At 37.4% G+C, this 12,732-nt stretch overlaps 1 protein-coding gene across 1 annotated transcript; it reads right to left on the bottom strand.

The window, feature by feature from the left end:
* Window positions 1-263: 263 nt before the first annotated feature.
* Window positions 264-11,561, bottom strand: LOC306996024 (cytochrome P450 2J2-like). Its single transcript, XM_079608110.1, has 9 exons — window positions 11,279-11,561; window positions 9,203-9,365; window positions 8,854-9,003; window positions 8,132-8,289; window positions 7,777-7,953; window positions 3,947-4,088; window positions 3,591-3,778; window positions 1,144-1,285; window positions 264-789 (listed from the first exon to the last, which is right to left on the bottom strand). The coding sequence occupies exons 1-9, from the start codon at window positions 11,459-11,461 to the stop codon at window positions 614-616; spliced, it is 1,479 nt and encodes a 492-aa protein (XP_079464236.1). The 5' UTR covers window positions 11,462-11,561; the 3' UTR covers window positions 264-613.
* Between the last annotated feature and the right edge of the window lie 1,171 nt (window positions 11,562-12,732).

A 12,732-nucleotide genomic window follows, 5' to 3' on the forward strand; every position in this document is an offset into this window, starting at 1 on the left:
TATACAATCTCCATCTATCTATATCCATCCATCTATCTATCTATCTATCTATCTATCTATCTATCTATCTATCTATCTATCTATCTATCTATCTATCTATCTATCTATCTATCTATCTATCTATCTATCTATCTATCTGTCTGTCACCAAAACAATCCTGAAATGCAGGAAAATGTCAAGTCAGAATAAGTCAATATGTTATTTTTCTTCCACCAATAATAATGTTAGAAGGTAAAACACTTGATCACAAACAATTTTTTGTTGACTTTACATTTTAATTTCCGGGGAATAAACTGGATCTTACATCAATTGAAACAACATCCTATTCCTATTTGCACTATAATTAGCATTTAGGATTCTAAGCATTTTAAAAAAAATGATCACAATAATGACATTAATAATAAGTCCTTGTACATAGATGTTTAATACAGAATTTGACAAGCCTTCATCACTATTTCCATCAAAAAAATCTATGAACAGAATCAAATTAATTCTAATGCATAGATATAAACATTGTGGCTACTGCATGTCGACAGCATTTTACTGCATAAATTAGCATAAAATCTATTAATAGAACTCAGTTAGTATCCAGTTGTAATTCCTATAGTTCCTATCAACGCAATGACACGCAGATCTGGAAGGGTTTAGGGGGCGTCTTGACCCCTTCCTGGGATTCGAGGCAAGGTTCTGGTCCTTTGGGAGCTGAGAATGAGAACCTTTGGAGGAGTGAAGTGAAGAGCAGGAACAGTGTACTCCGGGCCAGCTGCTCACCAAGACATGACCTTTTCCCTGGAGAAATTTAAAGGGGTGGTTGATTATGATTTCACTAACATGAAGGAGCTAGTTAGTGTGTAATGTTGCTGTTTGAGCATAAACAACATCTGCAAAGTTACAAAGCTCAAAGTTCAAAGCTAAGAAAGATATTTGCTTTTAAATAAATCATTTTTTAAGCACTACAACAAACGGCTGATAGGGACTTCACGACATTCTTCACACTAAAACTTCACACACACACTCTGGGGACATCAAAGACTTATTTTACATCTTGTGCAAAGGGCATTACACCACCCCTTTAAAGGCAGGATTCACGTATGCACACATCGTCTTACATCGAACATTATTTGTAAGTGTGTAAAAGACTACCTGCAGAAAATGGATAAAACGCTTCCCGTTTCCTGAAATTCCTTAGGTCATCTAGGAAGTGCTCAGGATAAAACTCATCTGGTTTTTCCCATTGTGATGAATCGTTCAGCACAGAGCAGAGATTACACATCACCATTGTGCCCTTGTGTGAAAGAAAACAGAGAAACATACTCATATAATTACAATTAATAACAGCAAAACTTTCATATCTGTAAGACAGTCCATTGTGAAAAAATTAAACTTTAGCGTACATTTAAAAACTATTTATTACGGAAATAATATGTTTAATAGAATATACTTATGTGAGAAATTAAAGTAATGTTTTCGGACGCTTAACTGCATGTTATTTGCAATGAAATGAAAATTAACTATATTTTAAATTCGTAGTAAATGTAAATGGTAAAATTCGTAGTAAATGTAATGCTTTTTTATATGTAATTTCATTTCTTTGAAATGGTTAAAGTCAGTGTACTGCCAAATGTACTGACCAGAAATGATGGGATACTAAAATATAAACTAAAATATACTTTAATGTAATTTGAATTTCTATTGAAAATTGCATGCATTTAAATAATTTGTACTTTACATTAACTTTAGTATGTTAGTCACACAAGTGTACTTCTTTAAAACATGACAAAAGATTACTAAAACATGATTTAAAATGTAAAACATGATTTAAAAAGTGTAAAATGTAAATGTAGACCTTTTTAAAAGTGTACTTAAGTGTTTTAAGGAACAGTCATGATAGTGTTCTATCTTTACGCACCGTATTATCTGCAAGTACAGTTATTTAAAATGTACTTTTACGATTTGAAAAACACTATAAACATTCAATACAATTAAGAAAACTTCTTTTGGTTATACTTTATTTTAAGTTGACGTAGTTACATTGTACTTAATTAAATAAGTGAGTAATATTAATTAACTACATGTACTTACTATAGAGTTACGGTTAGGGTTTTGTTTAGGGTTAGTTACTTGTAATTATGCATAATTTACTGGGGTTAGGGTTTTGTTTAGGGTTAGTTACTTGTAATTATGCATAATTTACTGGGGTTAGGGTTTTGTTTAGGGTTAGTTACTTGTAATTATGCATCATTTACTGGGGTTAGGGTTTTGTTTAGGGTTAGTTACTTGTAATTATGCATAATTTACTGGTTTAGGGTTTTGTTTAGGGTTAGTTACTTGTAATTATGCATCATTTACTGGGGTTAGGGTTTTGTTTAGGGTTAGTTACTTGTAATTATGCATCATTTACTGGGGTTAGGGTTTTGTTTAGGGTTAGTTACTTGTAATTATGCATAATTTACTGGGGTTAGGGTTTTGTTTAGGGTTAGTTACTTGTAATTATGCATAATTTACTGGGGTTAGGGTTTTGTTTAGGATTAGTTACTTGTAATTATGCATCATTTACTGGGGTTAGGGTTTTGTTTAGGGTTAGTTACTTGTAATTATGCATAATTTACTGGTTTAGGGTTTTGTTTAGGGTTAGTTACTTGTAATTATGCATAATTTACTGGGGTTAGGGTTTTGTTTAGGGTTAGCTACTTGTAATTATGCATAATTTACTGGGTTAGGGTTTTGTTTAGGGTTAGCTACTTGTAATTATGCATAATTTACTGGGTTAGGGTTTTGTTTAGGGTTAGCTAATTGTAATTATGCATAATTTACTGGGTTAGGGTTTGGTTTAGGGTTAGTTACTTGTAATTATGCATAATTTACTGGGGTTAGGGTTTTGTTTAGGGTTAGTTACTTGTAATTATGCATAATTTACTGGGTTAGGGTTTTGTTTAGGGTTAGTTACTTGTAATTATGCATAATTTACTGTGGTTAGGGTTTTGTTTAGGGTTAGCTACTTGTAATTATGCATAATTTACTGGGTTAGGGTTTTGTTTAGGGTTAGCTACTTGCAATTATACATAATTTACTGGGTTAGGGTTTTGTTTAGGGTTAGCTACTTGCAATTATGCATAATTTACTGGGGTTAGGGTTTTGTTTAGGGTTAGCTACTTGTAATTATGCATAATTTACTGGGTTAGGGTTTTGTTTAGGGTTAGTTACTTGTAATTATGCATAATTTACTGGGGTTAGGGTTTTGTTTAGGGTTAGTTACTTGTAATTATGCATAATTTACTGTTATTATAGTAAGTACATGTAGTTAAGTGCAACAATGTCACCTTAAAATAAAGTGTTACCCTTCTTTTTTACCAGGAGCATTAACCTATATATAACTACAGATTTAATTTAATCAGACTCTTTAAGAACATTTGAACACTCATCCTTACAAACCTAGTTCAAATATGCAGTATGTTCCCAATGCAATTTAAAAATTACCCAAAGCAAAAAATATAAGCAAAAGCAATTAATCTAAAGGACAAAACAATCCAAGAAGTGCAACCATACCAAATGTCATTACAAAAAAAAGTACAAAACTAGAGCAGAAGTACTTTAGGAATGAAGTATCCAGCCAGCACAGAGTCTCGACTTGTCAGACGGGGAGCAATCAGAGGTAAGATGTTGCTCACTCTCTGAGTTTCATGAATAACTGCGTTTGTGTAAGGCATACTGGCTCGGTCTACCAAACATGGCTGCCGAGACTTCCCAATTACGCAGTCGATCTCATCTTGAACTTTCTCTATGAAGAATTACAACAATCATACAGCTGCATACAGTGGCTATGTTAACAACCACAGACCATATATTGTGATTACTTGAATTCACATCATAAAATATATTAAGTACGTCTATTAATATATACATTTCTATAGTGATATCACAAATATATGTTTTCAAGTTCACTTACTTTGGATTTTGGTGTACTTGATCATTAGAAGTAAAGCCTGTCGTAGGGTTTCACTCATGGTCTGTGTCCCAGCCTTCAACAGGTCCACGGTGATACAGGCAAGATTATCCACAGTGAAAGCAGCCTCTGTATCCTTCCTTCTCTAAAACAAAGCCATGATTCAGACAACACTGGGCCAGATTTAATATCCAGTACCAAGAATTCTAACAAAGCATAAAACAGTAGTAGTAGTAGTCCTAAAAAAACTTTTTTATGACCCTACAAGTTTGATTAAACCATCAAAATATGAGGAAAGTAATATAGATTTTTTTGGTTAAGGTTTGATAATATCCAATGGAGTAATATCTTCTGGGAGAGGGAGCGGGGGCCGGTGAGAGGATTTTTCACGAGTGAAGATATTACTGCGCCAAGTCGAAGTGCTCCCAAGCACTTGCTATGGTATTCCGCCATACAATATAGTTATCCATTTTACACGCTTAGAAAAGCGCAACATTTGTTTTGAGTCACCGTCCTAGGTCGAATTACAATACTCGAGTAACTGTATTTAAATAGGGAAAACGTGGAGGTGTTTGGTAGCTTCTCTGCTTGGCCCCTATTGAATGAACTGGGCTAAGCTAAGTGCTATCAAAGTGTCGCGGCGTGCCAGAGCGATTAAGTGCACGCACTGAGACGAGAGAGGTATGTATTAACTCGTCTTAGTTAAGGGAATAACATATTTTAATATGAAAAAACGGTGGAGTATCCCTTTAAGACGGGTTCTCCAGGACCATCGAACTTAAGACCACTGAAGACAGGTCCTGCAGGACCACCGGACCAATGTTGTTTTCGTCAACGATGACGATAACGCAATTATTTCGTTGACGCACCTTTTTTTTATGACGATAACGTTACGATGACTAGCTAAAAATGGCTCTAAGGTGACTAAAACATGACGAGACGTTTTCGAGTTTTCGTTGACGAGACGAGATGGAACGAAAATGATTATAAGTCTGACGTTCACAATGTAATTTCTGCCTATTTTGCGTGAAATCGGTCTGTTTTGAGCTAAAAAAAAAAGTATCAGCAATGCCGCATTCTAATCGTTGTTGTACGATGTACGATCAATAATGAAAAAAATCCCATAATGTACAATAATTTCAGAATTGCCCGCAAATCTGAATCTCTCGGAATCTAGATAGAGCGAGCAAGAGTGCGCATGTGTAGCGCGCGCACAGCCAGAGAAAGGGAGCGAGAGACCTTGCGTGTGTGTGCTAGTGTGCCTCACGAAGCGCATGTAAGGACCCAACCAATCGAATTATTCAGAAAGTCTAGTTTATTATGCAAAGGTTTTAAGGTTAACTGTTGTTTTATGAATTGCAACTTGCTGCAACCTGTCAAACCTAAGCCCATTTCCAATACTTTTTAACCTAAATTAATTTATTAAAGACTACTTTTTTTCTTTCTTTTTTTTTTACTAAAATTGACTAAAACCTTGTGTTTTCGTCGACTAAAACTTGACTAAAACCTTTTTGCGTTTTCGTCGACTAAAACTTGACTAAAACTATCAAGTTTATAAGTGACTAAAATGTGACTAAAACTAAAAAGCATTTTCGTCAAAAAGACTAAGACTAAGACTAAAACTAAAAGGGCTGCCAAAAACAACACTGCACCGGACTTAAGACCACTGAAGACTAGTCCTCTTGGACCACCGGACTTAAGACGGGTTCTCCGGGACCACCGGACTTAAGACCACTGAAGACGGGTCCTCCGGGACCACCGGAGTCGGGTTCTCCAGGACCATCGGACTTAAGACCACTGAAGACGGGTCCTCGGGGACCACCGGAGTCGGGTTCTCCAGGACCATCGGACTTAAGACCACTGAAGACGGGTCCTCCAGGACCACCGGACTTAAGACCACTGAAGACGAGTCCTCTTGGACCACCGGACTTAAGACGGGTTCTCCGGGACCACCGGACTTAAGACCACTGAAGACGGGTCCTCCGGGACTACCGGAGTCGGGTTCTCCAGGAACATCGGACTTCCAGGACTATCGGACTTAAGACCACTGAAGACGGGTCATCCAGGACCACCGAACTTAAGACCACTGAAGACGGGTCCTCCAGGACCACCGGACTTAAGACCACTGAAGGCGGGTCCTCGGGGACCACCGGAGTCGGGTTCTCCAGGACCATCGGACTTAAGACCACTGAAGACGGGTCCTCCAGGACCACCGGACTTAAGACCACTGAAAACGGGTCCTCGGGGACCACCGGAGTCGGGTTCTCCAGGACCATCGGACTTAAGACCACTGAAGACGGGTCCTCCAGGACCACCGGACTTAAGACCACTGAAGACGAGTCCTCTTGGACCACCGGACTTAAGACGGGTTCTCCGGGACCACCGGACTTAAGACCACTGAAGACGGGTCCTCCGGGACTACCGGAGTCGGGTTCTCCAAGAACATCGGACTTCCAGGACTATCGGACTTAAGACCACTGAAGACGGGTCATCCAGGACCACCGAACTTAAGACCACTGAAGACGGGTCCTCCGGGACCACCGGACTTAAGACCACTGAAGACGGGTCCTCCGGGACCACCAGATTCGGGTCCTCCGGGACTAAGAGACTTAGGATCTCTTAGGATCTCCACCGAATTTGTGAGCACCAGTACTTGGGAAGCGAGAGGAACCCTCCTTCTTCTCAGCTTGCTGGGTTGAGGCAGAATCTGGCGGCTCAAGGGCTGGAGTGGTAGGAGCCAGGAGGGAAGTGTGTGTGGCCCAAACACGCTGGAGGGCGGTGGTATAGTGGGAAAGGATGGCCTCCTTGGCCGTGACTCGGAAAGCGGGCGGCTCTGGTACAGCTGGATGAGCAGGGACCACCAGACTTGGGACCACCAAAGTCAGGTCCTCCAGATCCACTGGATTTCGGACCACCAGACTCAAGTCCTCTAGGATCACCGGACTTAGGAGCTCTGGGACCACCAAAGTCAGGTCCTCCAGATCCACTGGATTTCGGACCACCAGACTCAAGTCCTCTAGGATCACCGGACTTAGGAGCTCTAGGACCACAGGAGTCAGGTCCTCTAGGACCACTGGATTTGGGACCACTGGAGTCGGGTCCTCCAGGACCATGGGGCTTAGGAGCTCTGGGACCACCGGAGTTGGGAGTACCAGGATTTGGGAAACAAGAGTAACCCTCCTTCTCCTCAGCTTGCTGGGTTGAGGCAGAATCTGGCAGCTCAGGGACTGGAGTGGATGAAGTGTGTGTGGCCCAAACACACTGGAGGGCGGTGCTATAGTGGGAAAGGATGGCCTCCTTCGCCGTGACTCGGAAAGCAGGGAGTTGGGTCCACCAGGACCACAAGACTTGAGAGCTCTGGGACCACCGGACTTGGGAGGACCAAGATTTGGGAAGCGAGAGGAACCCTCCTTTTTTGATATGTTGTTAACAGATTTTATATAATATTTGAATAAAGTGTGATGTCGTCAATTTTCCTAGGCATCACTTTTTGGCCACTACTGTAGTTGAGCTCATGATTGATATTCAAACTAATGAATATCAATCATGAAATCCATATTATTTTCTTTATGCATGTTCCTGTTTTTAGTGTACACAATTCATGCATGTCCATAACAAAAGAAAATGTTAGTCTGACTTTGTAATCTTTGATAAAAAGTATAACCTTTTTGATATAACAACATATAACTTTGTTTTACATTTACAGTGATTTTACTTTCCTTTCTCTATATTTTCAACCCCTAACATGAGTTGTGAACGCCATTTCATGTTGACTTTGAATGAAAAAATATGAAGTTATGATGCTTGCTAGTGAAAAGTCTTCATTATCTTACCTTATCGATCTCTCCAATATAGGCATCAATGAAATCACGATGATCAAAAGGATCCCAATCCTTCTTCTGTTTCTCAATTTGTTTCTTAATAAAGGCTGTTAGCTTTGTGTAGTTTGATTGAATAGTTTTAAGGGATCCATAGAAACGTTCGGCAAGCCCAGGAAATGCATTATAAAACTAAAAATATATTAAAACAGCAAATTAGCATTAACATCAACTTATTTCACATAACCTGATTCAAACTATAAGCTAGTAAACAATTTACTGTCTAATAATTTATGAATAGCTCAAATAAGTGTATTTGAAAAAAAAAATGAAACCTCCATATTTCAGAGAAGGAACAGTGAAAAAGTACCTGAATTTGTGGAATATTTTCTATGACCATGGAGTCTGAATTTAGAAGTAGGTTCTGGAAGTCAGTGAAGTTGTGGTCAAAACGCTTCCCGAACACAAAACATCCAATTACATTAGCAGCGGCATTGTTCAGAGCGTCATGAGGATTGAAAGGGCATCCTGTCAAGGATAATATTGTTATAAGCAAAGAATGGGTAATGTCTCAAATCTCTCAAATCTTAATTGCATTCATCATTAACACAAAAATGCCATTGGTTGTAGTTTGTGTCATAACCAACGTTACATGCCTGTTCGAAAACAAAGCGGAGAATATGTATCATATATTAGTGCATCTTGGAGAAACACTATGAATCACTAGTATGCACGGAAAAGAACTGCATGAAAAAAAAAAACTTTTTTGTTCGACAGAAAAAAGAGCAGCATACTGATTGAAACAATATAAGAGTGAGTAAAATGGCAGTATATTAAGTACCTTTAAGCCTTGTTACAGAGCTTTGTGAGTGTGTTGTTAACGAACAAAGTTGCCGATTGATTGACATATATAAACTTTTTCTCACTCGGACTCAACTCTTTGGGAAATTTACTTTATGGCATGGAATATGTGTTGTAAACTAGAAATAATTAAAAATGTGAATTTAATGTTTCAATTCACAGCACCAGCAACTAACTAAGCAGTGGATTTGGCAAACACTCCCAGAAACAGGGGCAAATATAGCATCACACCTTGTTCTTCCTCAAAGCTCTGACACAGAAAGATGCATTCTTGTTGAATGTGAAGCTCCAAAGCATTCTTGCCTTCAGCAAAGGCCTTCAGGTGAGAGGCGGTAAAGTGCCGCTGCTTCCTCCACTTGTATCCACTGCTCATAGAAATACCTGGAAAGTTCATAAACATAAATGTTATTTTAAACAATTTGCCAGCTTAATGGCTTGCCTTGCAGCCTCATAATTCACTGGATTTGAAAAACTAAAACTTTTACAAGAGTGCTTTATCATTGAGTGACTGGGTTTCGATGTTTAGACTCAGGTAAACTGGATAAATCTATAATTCTGACACAAGAAACACTAGACTCACCATTTCCTTGAAATACTTCTTGAAAAAGAGGAGATATGGCCCGGTCCAGAAAGTAGTCTCCTTGTGTCACCAAAACCTCCTTTACCCATTCATACCCAGAGACCAGCACAATCTTGTCATAACCCATTCTGAGGCTGAAAATGTTGCCAAATTTGGCAGCCACCTGCATGATAAACAAATTAAATTAAAATGTATATAGTTTTAATTTATTTAAATGCATTTAGCTGAACTTTTTTGGCAGGATCTTTATTTGTTTTTTTGTTTTTTTTTCTCCATGGACTCTTATTTTGACGTTATTTTGCCCCATACTGTCTCGATTCATTTCCTGTTTTTCTATGGTTTTTGATTATCTTCATACCTATCTAGTTTAGTTAATCTTATCACTTTACATTACAAACATTACACATTTCAAATTAAATTTAGCACAATATGTACTAATGATACATACTGAATAACACACTACAGTTAAAAGATAAAGACAATGATTTTAAATGTACTCAAAAAAGTAAAACTTGGTAACACTATTTTACAGTGTCATTGTTACACGTTTACATGTTGTTACTATAGTAATTACTATAAATTGTGTATAATTACATGCAACTAGCCCTATAAGTGCATGTTGTTAATTATTATTACTCAGTATTTAAATGTATAAGTACACTGTAACACAGACACCTTAAAATAAAATGTAACCTAAAACTTTTAATTGAAATAATTACAAAGTGCACTTAATTGTAAGAAGCAATCATGAAACTGTAATTTTTTTAAGTGCTCTTTTATTTAATTCATAAGTCTATATTATTTTACCTGCAAGTACAGTTTTTACAGTACAAGTACAGTAGCCTACTTCATGATTTGGCGTGAACACAATTAATTACAGATTTAAATTTTGAAAATTGGATCTGTTTAATGAATATGTTAGTGTAGGTATTTCACTCTTGATGGCAGCAGTGGAATCACTTAAAACGGAATGAGATTAAATTATTTTTAATGATGAATGCATCATTGTGTGTTCAATGAGTAAGGTTAAATGTAAAAATTGCAAGAAATCTAGTGACATTCAATGATGTTTGTGACAGTTGCTGGCGTCAAATTTATGAACAATTTTACATTGTGCCCTTTTAATACATCTTTCTTCTAGAGCACGTTTGATTTAGTTTACCACGAAATGTTAATTAATACATTAATTAACAAGCATGTACTAACGCGTAGTTAAGGTTAGTTCCTCATTAGTACATGTCTTAACTCATCATTAGTTCATAGTAAAGTAATTATTCATTTAGGTATTAGTACATGCTTATTCATGTACTGTTATTGTAAAGTGTTACCTTTACATGTATAATTACACTGTAACACAGACACCTTAAAATAAAATGTAACCTAAAACTTTTAATTGAAATAGTTACAAAGTGCACTTAAGAAGTAAGAAGCAAGCATGAAACTGTCATCTTTTTCAGTGGCCTTTTATTTAATTTATATATTATTTTATCTCCAAGTACAGTTTTTACAGTACAAGTAGGCTACAGTAGGCTACACACAATTAAGGGCGCTTGTTTTTCACGAGGGTCACTTACCACAATGACAGAATTATTTAAACTCTAAAATAAATGAATTGCAATAGCGTCCAGCTGCAAAGAGTTACATTAGGTTCAGTTTGCGGTTCCTCTGTTACAACAATTCGCTCTTTGTATGAGTTTTCAGATCGTGAAAGTGTTTAGGCCCTATACTGTCGGTGTCAAGGGAATCGTTTTGCTAATACTGCACAAAACAACGTGTCGTGTGAAAAACAAACAAGGGCGTGTGATGACTTTAGAAACACTTCAACCCCAACAAACTAACTCAAAGATAAAATATCAAGTGTTTTCATGGTTGTTTTCAGCGATGCTCTAGAACTGCTCTAAAGTCTGTCACTGTCTGCCTGGCAAAAAGCGTTATTATTGTCTCTGTTAGACCGCTGGCTGATAGTCCGTATATTGGCATTACGAGTAGGCTATAACATCAGCATGGTCTCAGAAAGAGTCTTTATCAGCTGTTCTTTAACGTGTGTGAAAGAAATAAGATTGAAATGTAGCCTACCTCATCCATCGCACGATAGTTGAAACCGATTAAAACGTTGCCAAGAAACGGGAAACCCCATGGTCCTGGTGGAAAGTTTGGCGCATTCTTACTCTTCCAACAATCAAAAATGAGTAACGATACGAGAAGAAGTCCCAAAAAACTCTTGACATCCAAAACATTCAGTATTGACATCAAAAGCATGGTGGAGCTTTGGGCAGAGTTTGCTTCCAAAGTCCATTCAAGTTCACGCGTCAATCTTACCAGACTGCATCTGCGAGGTACAGAAGCCTGTGCAGACAAACAACGGGAATGATGAATGAATGAAACAAACAAACACGAGCATACGGCGAAAACTGTCGACTCACAGCAAAGCCAGGGACAATGGTAAACATTTAAGCTTACCAAGTTACCAAAACAGTAATATTAATATTTTTTATACATATGCTATTATATTAACTGTAAGGATTTTTACCATTTAGATATGATATTGATTTCAGTGGTCACTGTCCAGTTTTGGGTAAGTTACTCAAAAAAAGTAATTAATTACTAGCTATAATGACATCTTCAACTGTGAAATAAGATGACCGTATTAATTACTCTCTCTAAAAAGTATTGCATTTATTAATACTTAATTTCTAAACTCCATATCAACCTCAACCAGTTGAAGAAAACATAGACACAAAACTGCACTTTTAATTCTTTCAAACAAACAATTGCATAAATTATAATTCTTGACCTGACCAAAGTGTGTAAAGGGAGAAGGTTACATTAAAAAAACATACATTTTATTTTGATGTTAAATCCTCTATTGTTTTATATAGACGTGTCTATGCCTACTGTAGGTAAAGTCTATTTAGTGCAACTTCATCTAAAGTAACTGTAATTAACTACAGAAATTTTTAAAGGAACCCCTTACTTAACTTTTTCAAGGGAAAAGTAATTAAGTTACAGTAATTACAGTAATTAATTACTTAGATTATTTAGATATTTACCATGGTTAGATATATTGATATTCTGGTCCTCTTGGGGTCTATTTTGTGTGTGTGTGTGTGTGTGTGTGTGTGTGTGTGTGTGTGTGTGTGTGTGTGTGTGTGTGTGTGTGTGTAGGTGTGTGTGTGTGTGTGTGTGTGTGTGTGTGTGTGTGTGTGTGTGTGTGTGTGCGTGCGTGCGTGCGTGCGTGCGTGCGTGCGTGCGTGCGTGCGTGTGTGTTTTGTTTTCTTACACATTTATCTTCCAGCTGAATTTAATGTTTAGGGTTAGTTACAGTTCAGTCGTTTGGAGTCAGTAAGATTTTACAGAACTAGAAAGACTAAAAGTAAACAAAACAAGAGCACAAAAAACAGATCCACAATCATGACAACTCAGAACAGGCAAGAGGCAAGAGTGGGGCCATGACGGCGAGCACTAAATTACACTAAATATTACATTTTAGGTTAGAATTTCTCCTTTTTTACATCACCTTCATCATCTTA

This window comes from Phoxinus phoxinus, assembly GCF_949152265.1.
Source record: "Phoxinus phoxinus genome assembly, chromosome: 3".
NCBI classification, from domain to species: domain Eukaryota; kingdom Metazoa; phylum Chordata; class Actinopteri; order Cypriniformes; family Leuciscidae; genus Phoxinus; species Phoxinus phoxinus.

Bases quoted from the DNA above. Each gene is read 5' to 3' on its own strand.
- LOC306996024 (XM_079608110.1), bottom strand. From the start codon at position 11,461: ATGCTTTTGATGTCAATACTGAATGTTTTGGATGTCAAGAGTTTTTTG. The intron at 3,779-3,946 runs GTAAGTGAACTT...AATTCTTCATAG, and splicing joins CAAGTACACCAAAATCCAAA to AGAAAGTTCAAGATGAGATC. The intron at 790-1,143 runs GTAGTCTTTTAC...AAATTTCTCCAG, and splicing joins GTTTTATCCATTTTCTGCAG to GGAAAAGGTCATGTCTTGGT.